General features: G+C 38.7%; 1 protein-coding gene across 1 annotated transcript in view; it reads right to left on the bottom strand.

Annotated features, from left to right (window-relative positions):
- Nucleotides 1–4,260: 4,260 nt before the first annotated feature.
- LOC139692897 (enolase-phosphatase E1-like) overlaps nucleotides 4,261–17,787 on the bottom strand; it is a 266,173-nt gene continuing 252,646 nt past the window's right edge. Inside the window, exon 4 of the mRNA XM_071591214.1 lies at nucleotides 4,261–6,418. Within this exon, the coding sequence (XP_071447315.1) occupies nucleotides 6,102–6,418 (317 nt within the window). The 3' untranslated portion in view covers nucleotides 4,261–6,101. The remainder of the gene's footprint in view (nucleotides 6,419–17,787) is intronic.

Below are 17,787 nucleotides of genomic sequence, written 5' to 3'. Positions count from 1 at the left end.
GTAAGCCACCACTACGGTTTCGGAAGGGAGTGATTACACACTAGGCTACTCTAAATCCCGCTTTAGTTTTGGAGGAGTGGGCTTTACAGGGAGTGGTGGCATGAAACCCGAAACCGCCATTATCATAATCTTATAATGGAAAACGCCTAGGGTTTTACCGTTTGATGTCCCATCTGACGGGCGGTTAGCGTGCTCCACTTTGAAGTACTCTTCACATGAAATCCAATAACGGGATAGCTCTGAAAAATTCGGCCGTTGCCGGGTTTCGAATTCAGGCCCGCGGGGTGGGAAATCACCTTACGTCAATTTAAAACAACTGTTTCATGTAAATTATTATTATTTCGTTTTTCCATTAAATTTTTTCAACCCAGTTCCGAAATTTCTATAATATGCAATAAGTCCTAATAGACCCCTTCGCATATATTCACGTATGACATTTTCGACCTACCAATTCTTACAGCAACCATATGTCCTTCTGTCATAAATAACTGTTTGGTGACACGACTTTCGTTGAATTTTGCAAAATGGCCAAAGAAGCGTTTTACTCTTTTTTCATTGTATTGTTTATTGTCGGTCGGTCATTTTTTTGTACATTGTCGGTGCATCTAAAGAAAATTCTTTCATGAATAAATTGTACACTCAGCCAATCATATTTGTAGCAAAAACATTCCTCAAGTGGCTCAAGCTCGACGCAATTGGTCGAAATTTATGCAAATTCTGGCGTCCATTGTTCGCTACAACAAGACACTTTGTAATTTCCCACAAAATTTATAAATTTCCGAAGAAGGTTTGACTTCAAATGGTCATTGTTGAGGTACAATTACACCTAAATTAATTGGACACCTATAATTACAATGGACACCTAAATACAGACCTTTATGAATGTTTTGGAAAGAAGAGCGGGAGGTGATGATTTGGGAGGGAGACGGACGAGTAAGAGCTATAGCCGGTATGCACGGACTTAGTCGTTCGGGCTGATGGGAGGAAGTTGGGGAGGGTAGCGTAGCACATGAAGGCCAGGTAGCTGGGCTTTTAGGATGGCACGTGTACGTTGTTCTGACGTGTGGGAGGGAAACGGGTAAAAATGGATATCGCTGTTCTACAGATTTTAGCCTTGGGGAATTATATATATATATATATATATATATATATATAAATGTATATATATAATTATATTTATATATTGTATTTATATTATTATTCACGTCCGTGAGACTTTCAAAGAGTGTTATATATATACATACAACATACATATATATATATATATATATATATATATATATAGGGAAAGGAACTGCCCCCCCTTCCCTGATGTGTGAATTTTCACACGCCATATAGGGCTTAGTAGTGGGTGATCTCTACCATCACCTACTAAACCGACCTTCGGGTTGATTACTGTGTTTATGGTTTATATATATGTATATATAAATATAATTCACACACACACACACACACACACACACACATATATATATATATATATATATATGTATATATATATATATATATATATATATATATATATATATATATATATATATATATATATATATGTAAACACACACAAACACACAGATTTAAAGGAAACCCGCCAGGTTTGTTAAACACTGGTGCAGCTGAAAGTAAGCATGATGGATATGTTGAAGGGATTCGGTCGTTAGCCTATTGAGTCACGTAAAGAACAGGCAATACTTGATCTCCTAGAAATGTATAGAACGCTCGAGTATTCTTGAGGCACTGAAGGAATTATTTTGGTATCAAATTATATTGGTTTGTATGACCACCGAGATAAAGTTATGAAGATAGACACAGTCAAAGACAGATTCAAGTACACGTTCTCTCATTGAACGTTACACATCTATAACAAAACCTAACAAATTCACCAGAATATAAACACTTAAATTCAAAAATTTAATGCTTTGAACAGTTATTAAATGACACATCATGTAAGAGAAAGAGCCTTAATGGATTGATTCGTAACGTTTATGGGTAAGGAATTTGGTCGAAAGAATTTGTGAGATCAGTGTCACTTCCTATTCCAACAAAATGAAAGAATACCTTATGTGTGGACTAATGAAAAATAAGTTTTAGTTCCCACGCAGCTAAAATGGTTCACAGGAACATCAATAAAGGATGAAGAGCAGGGCAAACGATTACTTAGGAGATTATAAGGGTAGGTTCAGGAAGGGGAAAGGGACGTGATATGCCATTGCAGTAATGAGATCACTAATCGAAAGGAATATAGAGTAAAATCAAGAAATATTTGCCTGTTTCTTAGATTTAGAAAAGGCGTTTGATAGAGTGAATTGGGAAAACTAATGATTATATTGCAGAAAATAGGAATAGATTGGAGGGACAGGGGGCTAATCCGCAACCTGTACATGCTCAGACCTCTCAGGTGCGAGTAGGGAACGGAGAGTGCGGATGTGAAGTGTTAGAAAGAGGTTGGGAGAGGAAGGGTTGGCCATTGTCACCGGTGCTGTTCAGCGTGTATGTGGAAGAAATGATTACAGAGGCATGGGAAGAACTGCTGATAGGAATGAAAGTGGGGAATTCGTACAATCAGTTAGGTTTGCCGATGACCAAGCTCTAGTTTGTCAGCCACCCGAGGGGTTGCAACTATTGCTAAGTAAATTGGAAATTCAGTGCGATAGATATGGGATGGGAATAAATGTAATTAAAACAAAGGTTGGGCGGTTTTCTAGTAAGAGAAAGGCTAAGGCAAACATCAAAATAGGAGAGAAAAATGGAGCAGGTGGAACAGTTTACGTATCTCGGTAGTGTTTCAGACCAAAATAATCAAATTGGTTGGGAAAAAAAGGGAAGAATTTTGTTAGGCAAAGAAGGAGGAGAGAATGATGACAAAAATTTGAATAAGGATGTTAAGAAAAGGCTCCTTAAAGCTTTTATATGGAGGGTAGGTATGTACGGTGGGGAATAATGGTATTTGAAACATGATTATGGGCGTAGATTGGAGGCTTTTGAAATATGGTTTGGAGAAGAATGGAGAAGGTGAAATGGACAGAGAAGCCCCGCCACGCGCCCTTGCGGCAAACAAAAAGGAAAACAAACGTGAGAGTGCTGGTTATGGTGGAGGAAGAGAGAGTATTTTTGGGAGAAATCATAAGGAGACAGGGAAAATGGATGAAGGGCTTACTGATATTGAATGGGATTTTGAATAGTGTGATAGAGGGGAGAATGTTAGGCAAACGAGGAAGAGGCAGGTATAGGATAGGGATGTTGGATACGATAAAAGGAGGAAGAAATTACACGGAGAGGAAGAGGGGCTGAGTGGGATGTTGAGTTGTGTTTATTTAGGAGAAACAAGAGAATTATTTGGTAGTTGTGTTCATCCAAGACCTACCTCAACAGGTAGATTACCAAATATTATTATCATTCAGGTAATTTACCTAATCTCTCTTTTAGAACTTAATATAAAAATAAATGCACCAGTACTGTGGCAGGGGGTATTGAACACCAGACTACTTCTGACACAAATTAAACGAAATGTTCCCCTTAGAGCGCTTGGACACGGGGTATCACTCCGCTTTAACTTGGCCATATTTGAACTAGGCAAAAGGTATTTGGGATCCATTGGGAAACGTTAAGTCAAGAATTGAAAAGATTAGGAAGAAACCCGCCCGATTTGTTAAACACTGCTACACGAGGAAGTAAACATGACGGGTATGTTGGAGGAATTGGGGCGTAAGCCCATAGGTTCACGAAGGGAGCAGGAATACTTGAGAGACTTGAACTCCTAGAAAGGTACAGAGCGTTTGAGCTTTCTTGCGACGCCGAGGGAATTGTTTGTTTTCCGGCTGAGATAATCTAAAATCTTGTTATATAATAATTGTCAGGTGGAATTTGGGCGCACTTAACTTCATACCTACCTCTAATCCCCCATCATCAAAACATTTTCACAGCACAAAGACTCATGGTTGCCTTCAAATAAATTCCTCCTGCATAGTCATTTTCTTTCAAGCCGAGTAGATGCTTTCCCTTAAGTTTTGGCCATATCTTAATTTTGTCCTTGAATCATTAGCATATGTTCTGTTACTATCTGAGGCTTACCTGATAGTATGAATGAAGATTCTAGAAGTAACTATGCATGTTTAAACTCGCGCTTTAAAAAAAAATAGCTTACTTACCTTTATCCTGAAGATTCTCCCGGAGACTCCGGGCACATCGCCTCATTCGAGCGTCTTCGGGAAAGAGAAAAAAATAAGGAGATTGGCTCGAAGCAGAAAGGAAACCACGCACTCAAAATTCACAGATTATATATATTTTTTTTTCTCACAAAAAATAACTGGACAAAATACTCTTTGAGTAGAAGTTGAAACACGTCATTCACTTTTCCACTTGGATATTTTCGGATCAGACCGAACCGATATGCAGACTGGATAAACACCATCACTCTGGGTTCTGAGACGTAGGCAATGATGCTGGCTCCATCTCATTCCGACTTTTCGCACACCTTTCACTCTCCAATGGAATCGTCTATCGAGTCCCCGTTGTCTTAACCCTCGCAACGTCTTCCACTTATTGAAAATCGAAAAATTTTAAGCGTCCTTCATTTCGTCGTAGACGGGATCCACCATCACAGACGATGCAGCCTTCAACACGGGTCACCATGACAGCACAATGAACCTCGACACCCCTTTTAATTTCTTCCAAGAAGCGTAACTTACGTGGAGGCGCGTGACTACACATGGCTGATTATTACAGAAACGGCAAAAAGGAATTTAGAATCGCACACATTTTTGGAAGCTATGATCAAAACCAATCGAGACAGTTTAATATTAGCTAAGGAGACATTAGGTTCTTAAACACTACGATATTGAATCGTTTGCAACTTTTCCTTGGTTTGCTCCAGATCGGATTCAGTCAACCCTTCGGCCGGAATATTGTATTGAAATTTGTATTTTTGTAAATTAATTTCATTCATTAGACCAGGCTTTTTTCTTCTCGCTTGTGGTTAAATCAGTATTCCCACCAGTACTGTTTACGTGTATCAGCACTGTCACAATTCATATTGACAGCTATACAAAGTTTCCACGCGTATCGATGAAGCGCTAAAGAATACAGAAATTGAAAGGGTTCATTCCTTACCAATTACATCTCTAACCAAATTTCAATTGGCAGTTCTGAGAAACCTCCCTCTCCGACACCTCTAACCTTGATTACATGAGAACTTAGACCGTCTTGAAATTACTTTATATTGTTGTTTCTCATCAATCACAAGGAGCTAGGTAAATTCATGCTTACAGACACGCCACTGGTCCGTGCCTTCCTAAAATGCCCTTCGCTGGAAAACCTCAGCTGCCCTGAAAGAATAAATTGCTCTCTTCTATAAATACTGTTCGACTAATTGAAAGAAACACGGAGATGAATAAAATATCCTCTCAATGTTTACTAAAGATTTAAGATCGGCGTCATCAGAGTAGGGGTCCTGAAAAACAACGAGAAATTCGGGACGTGGGTATCATTTTTACTCCCGAAAATCTCCCGAGGGGAAGTTACTCACACTTTTCAAGCTGAATACCGATGGGTGCTGCCATCTTCACTTCACCCGCTGGAATCTCGAAAAAAAAATTAAAATCTCACAGCGAGATTTATTTTGATTCCCCTAAATTATTTGCCAGATAATATGTGGTGGAATGTTCTACCAAAACAGTAGAGTTAAGGGTCAAGGTTATTGTTAATAGTAAACATATGATTGCGCAGATCGATAGCTCCAATTTGTTGAACGCGTTTGAGTATCGTCGAACACATGTTAGCAGAATCGATTCGATGGTAAATCGAAGGGTTGACAAAATCTAACACCCGTGAAACAATTTCAACGCCATTGTGGGATAGTATTCTTTTTCAAATAGTTTTTTGAGGCATAGTTTTCCTGCATCATATCGCTTGGCCGCATTTATTCTCCATGGTGACCTAATCCGGGCGCTTTTGATCATGTATTTACGTTTCTTTTAGGAATACCTCGCCTCTGTCCACACTTTCAAACAAATCGCGTTTCGGATTAATTTTGCACGCGTGTCCTCCATCGTCCCATCTAATTGGTGCTCGTGAAGCGGGCTCCCTCGACGTTTCACCCGCGTTCACTTGACCTCCTTCTTGCCGTCCTGCTGCCTCCTGGCCTTGGCCTTCTGCCGACCCTTGTAGCCCCTGAAACCCGCCTGGATCTTCACGGCGGCCTTCTCCGCCTCCTCCGCCCCCGGTGGGTTCTCTCCCGCTGATCGCCGGCCCCCGTCGACCTCCCCAGGGTCACCCGTCCCCTGGTTCTCGCAGTCTTCCTCCCGCCTCCGCTTCAGCCTCCGCCGGGTAAGGAATCCCCGGACGCCCGCCTGGATCTTGGTCGCCGCCTCACCCTCCTTTCCCTTGCCGTCACCCCCTTCCATTCCGTTCGACGGCGAATCTGTCGGGGTGGGAGAAAGTGAGAGAGCACTGTTATTAAGAGTAATATCCGATTAGGTAGCACTTACAAAAATACGCGTTTAGGCTAATTTAACGAATCAATTCCCTAATCTGGAAATGTATTAACTAAGGAATTAATTACCAAAAAGAAGCTGGAGTCTACTTCTTAAAGTGAACATGGCAAAATTGCAAATTCGCCTCAATATAAATTTTCATCAATTAATAAATTTCTGTTGGGAATCAAGCAATATTGGTTTCATTCCAGTTTCTCCCAGCAATTTATTTACTTCATTTTCATTATGTTTATTGAGTTACGATTTCTCCTAAATAAAACCAAAGTGATATGATAAGAGTTTCTCCAAATTTTAAGCATAGTAAAAACATTAACATGTACACACATTCAATCACAGCTTGTTGCTATATCAATAATTTGAACATGCGACGACGGAAACCTATACTGAACGCGTTTGACTTAAAATAGCAACATAGATCGTCAACAAACTTTGTTTCTATTCAGTGTCCCAACTTCCTGAATTAGGTGTGTATTGATATTTTTGGTGATTGCTGTATCATTGCGTGTTGTGCGTGTTTTCTCATTGTCTTTTTTAGGGCATTCGTTACATTTTTACTTCAATATAATATGTAATATGTATTTGTGAACTGTGGTAATTACGTCTCGAGTTCAATATTAAATATTTTAAGGCTAAAACAGTGTGATTTATATATTCCATCTCGTCTCGTGTCAATATTCATTGCATTTAATAATATGTCATTCCAGCTACCAGAGTCCGACTGCGAATACTCCTTTAATTATTTATGCAATTTGATTTCATTTACACTTCATTAGCGAAGTTAAATTTTTAATGCGTGGGACGACTACGCACACTGTTTTTATGGATATTTATTAAATTTAACGGATAAACACCGAAAGGTTTATTCTAGTGAACAAGTGAAACGGGGGAAAAATATAAACCCAATAGTAGCATGTAACAATAAATATCATATACGCAATGAGCGGAAGCCCTTGCAAGGAAGGAAAAGGCAGTGAAAGTTCAAGATGGAAAACCCAAAATATCTGTACAATGCGACGTAAGTCGCCACGAGGGAGTGTTGCGGGCGGAGTGGGCGGGTGAGTGTGGCAGAGGATTGGTACACACCAGGCTACTTATTTGCATAATGATAATTAATGCATACATTATTGATGAGTACTAGAATAGGGCAGAGTGCGACGATAATTATTGGGAATATTGAAAGATTCAAAGTCGGGGAAGCGTTTCAAAATATTGCAATAGGTCGATGGTAGTCGATTGGGGAAAACATGTTTAGTGATGAGTTAAGAGAACATTTTTGGAGACCAGAGCATACAGATTTATTTTCTCTTTCTGCCCTCGTAAACTTTCTTCCCTCGCGATCAAAACAGTTACTTGTGCATGATTAAATATTTTAACACCAATGAACAAAGTCCTAACAGTTATCTCGTATTCCTATGGATGACATATCACATATCACACTTGAGATTATGTGAACAATGATGGCAGTATAAAAACCCATGTCACATAACCCCGTGTTGTCTCACAGGATTAAAACATAGATGTAGATGGAAACAAGTGAAATAGCATTAACTGCCGAAAAAATAAGGAAATTTTAAATTGTGATAATTCGTAGTGAACACAATCTATTTGAGCATTTTCACTCAAAAGCATTCCATTGCTGACTTGAAAATCACAACAAAAAAGGTGAAATACTGGATATTCTTATGTTACAAAAAATTGTAATTGTTGGCGTTTTTTAATCCAATCAGAGATAATCAATCGAATTAGGGTAAATTTTCGTTGGTCCTGAAGAATATTTACAAAGCCCTATACATTTCCAGTGCACTTTCTTCAAGATCAGCTGTACAATGACGTTGTTATTACCCTTTCAGTTTTTTAAGGTTAAAATCCCTTTCAGTAATAAAAAATGCCTACAGCCATTCTTTTAAGTTCACCCAATACATTCCGTCTATTCATTTCTTCCACCGCCATTATTAAACTCTGTGGCTTTGCTCCAGAGAGACAAACGCTCGCGCATTTCTTTAAACTGTCGCCGTCGATTATTTTATCGTATCTGATTGATAGTTTTGTTTAAAAAAAATAACGATTTCCATTCATTCAATTGTCGAAAGCCCACATATTGTTTTCAACCAATCCATTTCGCGGAGTGATGCTTTCAGCGGATTAGTTTCGCCGAAGCACATTATTATTATACTCTCTCCGCACGCGTCGATTTTCATGACTTCTTGGCTCAGATCTTTGACTGGCTGATTTTATCTTCAGGGGGCGAGTTAGTCATCCAACCCGAAGAAGAATGGGCTCGAGGCTGGACGCAGCCCCTAAGCCTGTTAGCCAACACTCACCCCAATTAGCATAACCGAGCGTTCATTTCCGACGTGCCAATATTTTTTTTGCAGATGTTTTAGAAGAAAAACGACGTAACAGTGTTGCATGTTTTACTCCCGTGAAAAAAGGGAAAATGGCTGTTTAAAGTCTTTAATGTAGCATATGAAACTATTTTTTTTTACCATCCTTCGGTGATATATATTTTTTTTCTGGCGTGTTCGCAAAATTATTACAATCCTTTAAGAAACTACTTGTCCCATTAGCGTCGGCAATAATAATATGTGTGCTTTTTATTCTATGCGCAAACTAAACTGACACGTATTTTTATTCTTTCACCGATTCTCGAGGTTTCATTTAAGATAATACTGAGCGCCGCAAAGCAGCTTTTTCCATAAATATATTTCTCAAGTAAGAATGACACGTCTTTAAGTATGTTCACCCAGTCCGGAGGAGCGAAGCTATCCAATAATTTTCTTCTGTCTCTCAAGACTCCTTGCAGTTCTCGCCAATGTTTTACAAACGAGCGAGGCTGTATCTTAGGCAAGGCGCATATGGACCGGGGTGGAAATAGCCCTTGGCCCTGCACTTACCCCTTGTGCCCTTGTATGCATATCTCTACCCTTCGTGCTCTTGCCCAACTTCCTCTCAACAGCCACTGGCTCCGCGGATTCCTTGGCTGGTGTCTCCCCACCGCAAACTCTTTGCCAAAATTATATTTTAGGAATCAGCACCTTTTTCGGAAACCATTGAATGACTTATTACGATCTTTATGTGATATTTTGTTTAGGAATCAGCTGTTGGACTGATTTAATAATGAAGCTATAAATATTTCAAATCAGCTTGAAAGAATTAATAATATTAGATTACTCATGTAAAAATAAGTCAATTGTCACAACCAACTGATAGCTGATATGTTAAACTCCAATAATGTACTGCTTTGATCCCGTTCCTCGTACTAAACATTTTCTCCATTGATAACCGAACTATCTATTCAAGGATTCTTCATATTGGATCCAAAATCTAAAATCGCAATTTGGATGATTCTTGTGTTCCAAATAAATGTAAGTACTCTTGCCCTTTTAATATCATTCTCAAATACCATGCGCCTTCGTATAATGTATCTTATCTGAGATTTTAGCCTTACTAAGCCAGTTTATCTATCTGTTTTCTCATAAGATAGCCTCAGTTGCTCGATGGGTTTTACCTGATGAATTTAAAGCGTAACTTCCAAAGCTGATCATTTTCATGTCTTATGGGAAGTTATTACATGTTTAATTTTTTTAAATATTCACTAGAATAAGGTATATTGAGTCAAGTAGATGGTAAGAGGCCTAAGACCCTACAATCTTCCCTATTCGTTGTTTGTCTTATGTCGATCCTGAATCCCAATTAATTTGGCCTAAGCACGTATGTCCCCAAGTTCCTACTATTTCATCATCGTGTCCCTAACTAACCTATCGTGTAACAGAAGATAGTACCTGGAAGAATGTAAAGTTCCATTGCGCCGTCTGGCATTTTTGATGGTACCGATAGAATCATGAATTCCATGAAATAGTAAAAAATTAAAGTTTAAAATACATTATTTGCGGTGTTATAATGTTCGTGATTTTTGACCGTGGAGATACACGCTTCGCACGCGTCGTTTGCATACCTGTAATGATATCCTTTAAAGGTCAATTAATAATTGTCATGCATTAGCTAAGTTATTGAATCAATTATATTCATATATATACATATAAATGAATATATTATGAATATATATATATATATATATATATGTAAATAAATAAAAAATAAATATATATATACATATATACATATATATATATATATATATATATATATATATATATATATATATATATATATATATATATATATATGTAAATAAATAAATATATATATATATACATACATATATATACATATACATATTTAAAAAAAAATAGAACGCTCTTCGGCGACTTACAAATACATAAAAACACTGATATAGATTTTCAAAACATAGAATCAAACAGAAAGGGCACTAAGTTCATATGCGTTTCGTTTTCACCTTCCTGTAAAGGCAAACAAGTTTCTTTTCCTTGTGATTTTAATTTCATTCATAAACACAGGGCCGTCGTTGAAATCATCCGTCTTTCATATTCATTTTCGTTTGGTTCAACCCATATGAACGCATCAATAATTCAGAGGATAAGTACTTCCTTTGGATTAGCGTTCACCCTTGCGTCATGCAGATAAAATATCGTGAGGAGTTATGAGGTGTGAACAGTCAGAATTGGAAATTGCCAAACAACTTTGGCATCGTTTGGCTCGAAGCATATTCCTCAGGGAGTCCTTCGATTTGGCGTGAAGTACGAAGGGGGAAGTGTGCTTAATTTAGTCTCCCGTGCACGATGCAGAGGAGTGTAATAATCATTTACTTATTCACTTGCCCCGCATATGGCTTTTAAAAACTTCAAGGGAGCAAAGGGGCCTAACATTGTGTGTTCTCGAGTGGTATACGTGTTTTGGCATGTCGCGGGAATGAAAAGAGAATGGTGCGTCTATTGTAAGGTCTTCCTCGCCAGGTGCCCCGCTCTCCCAATGGGAGTCATTCGAAAAAACAGACAAGCAGTTAGCGACTAAGTTTAACAAAGTATCCTGTACCCTCTACAGGTCTGCATGTAAGTCTAATACCTCTTCACTTGAAGTTAACAAAAAATACCCCTGACCAGTGCGTGGTTATTAACAATTAATATCCTTATTTCGGAGCCCACATAAGGAAAACTTAGCACTACATTACTATTGTCAATTCAGTTAAGAATTTCCATATTGAAGACCATTTTGTTCACGTTTGTTCCCATCAAATAAGAAAATTACTGGACAGAGTTGGTGAAGGGACAAGTTGATGTATGGAGCTCAAGGTAAAAGAATGTAATAGTGACTCGCAGCTATCTTTTCCCCACTCCTAGTTTAAAAACTATATGGTATTCAATCGACAGATGGGAGATCGAAATCACCACCGCCAATATTGTTTTGGGATAATAAACTTTGCTTTCCTGTTTCTAATGCTGAATTAATCCTATCGTCCGGTGGTCTGGAAAATTCGCATTCATACATTCTTTTGTATTGAGGAAATTCAGTCGAGCACCAAACACTTTCCGAACCGTAATCTGGAATTATTTCAGCTCTGACAGAACAAGAATTTTTAACTGCAATAATGACACAGCCTCCGATTCTACTTACTAGGTCATTTCTTTAAACGTAAAAGGATTTTGGGAACATTTCACTATCGGTAATGTTAGTAGATAACCAGGTTTCAGTTTCGATAATACATGCGTATCTGAACCAGTGCTTTGAATTAGGTGATTATATTCAGCGACACTTTTTTAAACTTTGGCAGTTAACTACTAATAAAGATAATGTTTACTTTGCATTAAGGTTTCATGAATATTTAACATGGATCATTTTACTATTACAATGGAGTCCCTTATTCAACTTTTCTTACGATGATATCTGATTTATGTCAAGTGACGAATTGTATGCATCTCTAGGGATGATCCTCATTTTGATAAAGCTAAATTATTTGGTAATGAAAAGTTTAGAAATCAGCAATTAGACCTACGCTCTGGCCTACACCCATCCTAAAAAACATACAGGGCCCTAATATCATAAACATTGACAGATATTAAAAAAAGACAGGGCAAGTGGAAGGAAGAGACACTGAGAGGCAATAACATTTTAATGAAGAGGGATGTAGAGGGAAAGGAAGAGCGTAGAAGAGAGAGGATAATAATAAGAATTTCGGATGGAATCTAGGTAGGAAGTATGCAGAGCTAGAGAATGAGATAGTGAGCTCTGTAATTTGGGCTTTACAGATATTTTGTGCCATGGTAGTCATGAATCACGAGTAGAATAGTGTGCGGTGACAGGTCCCGCCGAAAATTTGCCATAAGCCGGTAGATTGGTTTTAATATATAATAAATTGAACACGACTGCTTTAGATGATTATTTTCATACACAGATGGCGAAAATAACAATTGAAACCGATTTTTTAACACACGCAAAAACATTTTTATTAAAAGTATTTTACAAAAAAAGATGACTGTTCTATGTCATGGGACTTCATCATATTAAAAAAAGGAATTGAATATTAAAAATGAATCGAAATAGTATAAAAATAAACCTCTGATACTCTAGCAGAGGGAGGATATTTAAGAACCATGGAACAAAAATAGAATCAAAAACGATAAAAATGGTTGAAATAAAGAAAGCTGGTTTTTCGGGAGAAGGATTTAGCTTGAAAATAACCAGAGCCTTTTGTTAATTTAATATGTGGCTCTTGTGGTGGCCAAGACTCAGATTCATACCGTAGCCTTCCTCAAAGGGACACGACGAATTGATGATAAACGAGGGTACGTGACATGTTGCTTTCCGACGCCCCTGGCACACATTCGGACGTTAAAAGACTTCCGAGGGCCGACACCTACTCCGCCCCCCCCCCGCCGCCTCCACAATTGTCCGACGTGCGGGTAATGAGAGATCTCCTCTCCCTCTTGCCAAGCGGAGGGATTGGTGGGCCACATTGCGAGGAAAGTTGCCAAGGTCGATGCGCGCCAAAAGCATCATTGCCTTGCACCTCCGAGTCTGTCGGGGGTGAATTGCACTCTTCACCGAGAAGAAACGGGGGAGGAAATAAACGAAAGAGGAAAAGAAATAAAATAGAGAAATATTATCTTTCGCTCGTTAAGCTCCATTTGGAATATGCTGCTTTTATATGGGATCCTCATGAAATTGGATTGACTGCCGAATCGGATTGCGCGCAGAAGAACCATATTTCTAAAACGCTGTTATGATTAACTGAGTACTACATAAAAATATTAGCCCCATCATATTATGGTAGGAGAGATCATATGTAAATAAAATAAGATAGATTAGGTGTACAACAGATAGACTTAAGATGCAATTTTTCCCACAGACGATAAGGGATCAGAATAACGTTTTCCAACCGCTCTAACTGGGGGGGGGGGGGGTAATTACCCCCTGCCACATGCCCTAGTGGTGGCTTGCAGGGTACTGTATAATAATGTAAAAATAATAAATCCCTGTGGCTCCAGATGGTTACCTAGCCAAGCGGCCCGCTGGCGGCTATCGCGATGCCCCTTACGACCCATGAACTCTGTCGTGGCTTCTGAGCGGCGGCGAGGAGCTGTTTATATCCGAATTGAACCTAGATAGCCACAGTAACATCCAAGATAGATAAATAGATGATAAAAATGTTGGGCATTGCTAAAAATATGTGATAGAAGGAAGAATTTTGGGTAAGCGGGGTGGAGGCAGGATGAGAGAGTAGGCCTTGTAGACAGAATCAATGCTGGCATAATTAACGGAGACAAGAGGAGGGAAGCAATAAATGGGAAAAGTACGGATATTCTCGTGATGCATAGAAGGGGTAGTCTTTTTGGGGGCCGTTCACAACCTACTTTAAAAATATATGGAATGCCTTGAATGAAATGAATCTCGTTTGATTTCTTGGAAAATATATGGTGGCTATAAAGCGGTGCTTACAAAATACAAATTCAGTGAAATAACCGATAAATGTTCAAATCGATTCGCTAAATGTTATTTTATGCGTGGACTAGAGTCGGGAAGCGGTTTTGGCGCAGTCTATAAATGATTCGGGAACTTGGTCCTCCTGTGACGAGTGGGGTGAGAAGGGCGGTTTAGCTCTGCATGACGTCACACTAGGTGAGCCTAAAATATATCAATCATCCCCCTCCTCCGCCCCCCATTAGCTGGCCCTGACACTGACGAAGTCAATTCGCAACGGACTCAACATTTAGGTTCGGCGTGGTGACGAGAGGTTAAAAATGAAGGAAAGGTGGCGTTTCATGGCACATCCAAACCTTGAATAACTGATAATTGAGTCCATGATTAATAATAGTACTTAATAAAATATTACATACTGAAATCAACAATTGTATCAATAAAAACACTACTAGCTATAAAACTTTACAAATTGTTTCCGCCACTACGGGAAAGTTCAGACACATCGAAACCGTATTTTAAGTTGATTATGCCTTGGTTAATGTTATTTCATTTAATATCCTGATCGGGAAAACGTTAACCTTTAAAAACACCTGTCTTTTACTTATTTTCTGTAATCAATCCGCAAGCTAGTCCACCGAACGCAATTCTTGCCATGAGAGTATCGAATTCAAAGCGTTACACTATCAAAAATTAAGCATTTTCTGAAGTATTATCAATAGACGCAGATGTAGGTTGTGGGAGAAGAATTTAAAAATTGACAAAAAGGTGACATCATTGGTGGGCATCGAGGTTATTTGTTTGACGAAATAGAAAGAATGCGGCTCGAATCTTAGGGCATAACTTCTCATTCTTGAGAGTTTGGGGTCACTGAAGGATTATGAAAGCGAATTGGATATGTAACGAGAAAAAAAGAAAGAAAATTAAGAGCATAGATATAAGGATAAGTTGACATAAGAATAAAATGGAGACTAATAGGGTGGATTATGAGGAGTAATATTTCACTTGAGATCATAACTGAGGAAAGTTTAAATGGGAAGAATTACGTAGGAAGGCCAGGGATGAATTACGCTGGGGGTCATGAAGAAATCAAGAGATTGACGGGGAACTGATTTGCTTGGAGAGTTGCTCCAAACTAATCCTCGGATTGGTTTGATTGATAACCCACAATTACGATGGCAGGTCTTTAAGCTTCGGGTTCAACAAGCGGTATTTGTCAACATAAACGCGTAACGAGGCTTTCGACTTCATTTGGGTGAGTTAGGGACAAGAAAAGTAGGAGATACAGGAACGAGATAACAGGATTTAATTGAAGATGGAAATGGAGCATGGGGGCTCATTAGTTAGTGGCATATAAAGCAGCAAAAGGGACGAGAAAAAAGATTGACCGGCAAAGGTCCCTTACCATAGTTGACAAGTTTTTTTTAGAAAATTTCAGTTTGTTTATATGTATATAATGTATATCAAGTTATCTCTAGCGAACAAAAACAAAAACACAGAAACACACAAAAAAGACGTCCATCCGTTACTTTAAAACACCCAGCCAGCTTCTTCGTCAGTTCTTCTCAAAACAACCAATCCACTACTGGAATCCTCGCCCCGTCTCAACGCCACTCCCATGCCCTGCAATAAACCTAGATGCAAAATTGTCCTATTTTCAAAACCCGAACCCCATCCCTCTCCAACCCGCTTTTTAACTCCCCCCACACAAATTCCCTACTCCTCACGTACTTCCGGCAATGTAGTTTACCTTCTGAAGTGCCAACTATGCCCAGCCTTTTATATTGAACAGTGTACCACACCCCTAAATATTAAAAGCAATAACACCAAGTCTCGTGTAAGAATTATTTCCTGATTGGGATGCTCCCAATCCCAAAACACGCCTTCGAACATAACACTCCCGTTGATAAATGCTATAGTGTATCCATTTTGGCATCCCTTCCACCCTCTGACCCTCCACTGAAACTCAAAACGATAGAGCAGGCGTTCATCTGGCTCCTTCATACCTGGAATTAACCAGGTTTTAATATTAGACATTAATTACCCCAATCTTTACATATTTTAATCTCTATCCGCTCCCAAAACTTTCCATATTATTCCTACACTTCTAAAAATTCCCCTCCCAACTCTTCCCCTCGCAGACCTTTCCCCTTTTTTCCCTTCCATCCAGCTTCCCTGGCCCCTTCTGTTATAACATTCTCCTCAGTTTCTTCCATCTCTTCCTTGAGAAAGGTGGCTTGACCACCGAGTAGTGGTCACACCCTGCCACATAACCAAGCAAATGCTTGAAGGGGGCCATGTAGAGAGATTGATGCCATAATTTTCTTTATGGTTATACCAAATTTATCCAAATGCGTTCTTTGCCCATTGACAGTAAGAAAAATTCTCCTAATTATAAGAATGGACCAAAATATGATACAGTCCCTCTCATTACTCATTTTCTTGTTTACCTAATAAGTAATACAAAAACAAAGTGTATGATCGCGGTCACCCAACATTTTTTTAAATAACCATTTTACTTTAATTTCATATTCTTTTTAAGTTTAACACTAAATTTTTCAAAATTGAACTGCGTTTACAAAAAATGAGGGGTCAAAGATATCATGTAAAAGTAGTAATTTTCAAGCCTTGGTAATATGAAAAATGTCCATCACAGAATGTATTACATATGTATAAAGAATTGATCTTTGTATTGTTAAGGGGATCCGAGGGCCAATTTCATGGCACTGTGCCAGACAAATCTATAGTTAATCGCGCAACGTCTTTTGTGTCAAGAGTATTCCGGTGTGTAATTACTCTATCGGAGGCTTGCAGGGTACTATGCAATGATAAGAAATGCTAGCAATAAGATTACTCCTATCGTTGGGAGAAATACCAAGGGGGTACGAAAGATGGCTGCACAGTATTTTCATTGGTGATGGAATTCTGCAGATAGTGATAGAGGGGAGAAAACTAGGTGAGAGAGGAAGGGAAGGGAGTAGGAGGGGGATTTTGGAATGAAGGGCGGAAAGAAGTAAGCAGAATTGAAGAAGTGTTTATTTTAGTTGCCTTTTGGACGAGGCTATAACATATAGGGAGTGTTAGGTTCATCCATACAGTTTTTGTCCATCCAAAACCTACTTTAAACGTTAAACTATTAGATAAAAACATATCATATTTCTCTTGGTTAATTGGAGGGATGAGGTCGATGCTACTGGTTTCTTCTACGAAAGAGACTTATGGGCCGCCAAAGAACTGTCTTCCATGTATTATCAAAAGTTAACACAAACACAACAAAACTGAAATTTAGGAACTACTTGGAATTTAGATTGGCATGGAATTAATGACACGAAAAAAGAGCAGGGCAGCTATTGACAATCTAAGAGTACATACTGATAGATTGAACGACATGTACTTAACGTTGCTGCATAACGATTTTTTATTTGCAAGTTTGGAGAACGTCATGAGGAGGGACAGAAAGGTC

This window comes from Hetaerina americana, unplaced genomic scaffold (genome assembly GCF_022747635.1).
Source record: "Hetaerina americana unplaced genomic scaffold, ioHetAmer1.1.p SCAF_44, whole genome shotgun sequence".
Classification (NCBI taxonomy): Eukaryota; Metazoa; Arthropoda; class Insecta; order Odonata; family Calopterygidae; genus Hetaerina; species Hetaerina americana.
The sequence above is the reverse complement of the archived record's forward strand: the minus strand, read 5'-3'. Positions and strand labels throughout refer to the sequence as shown.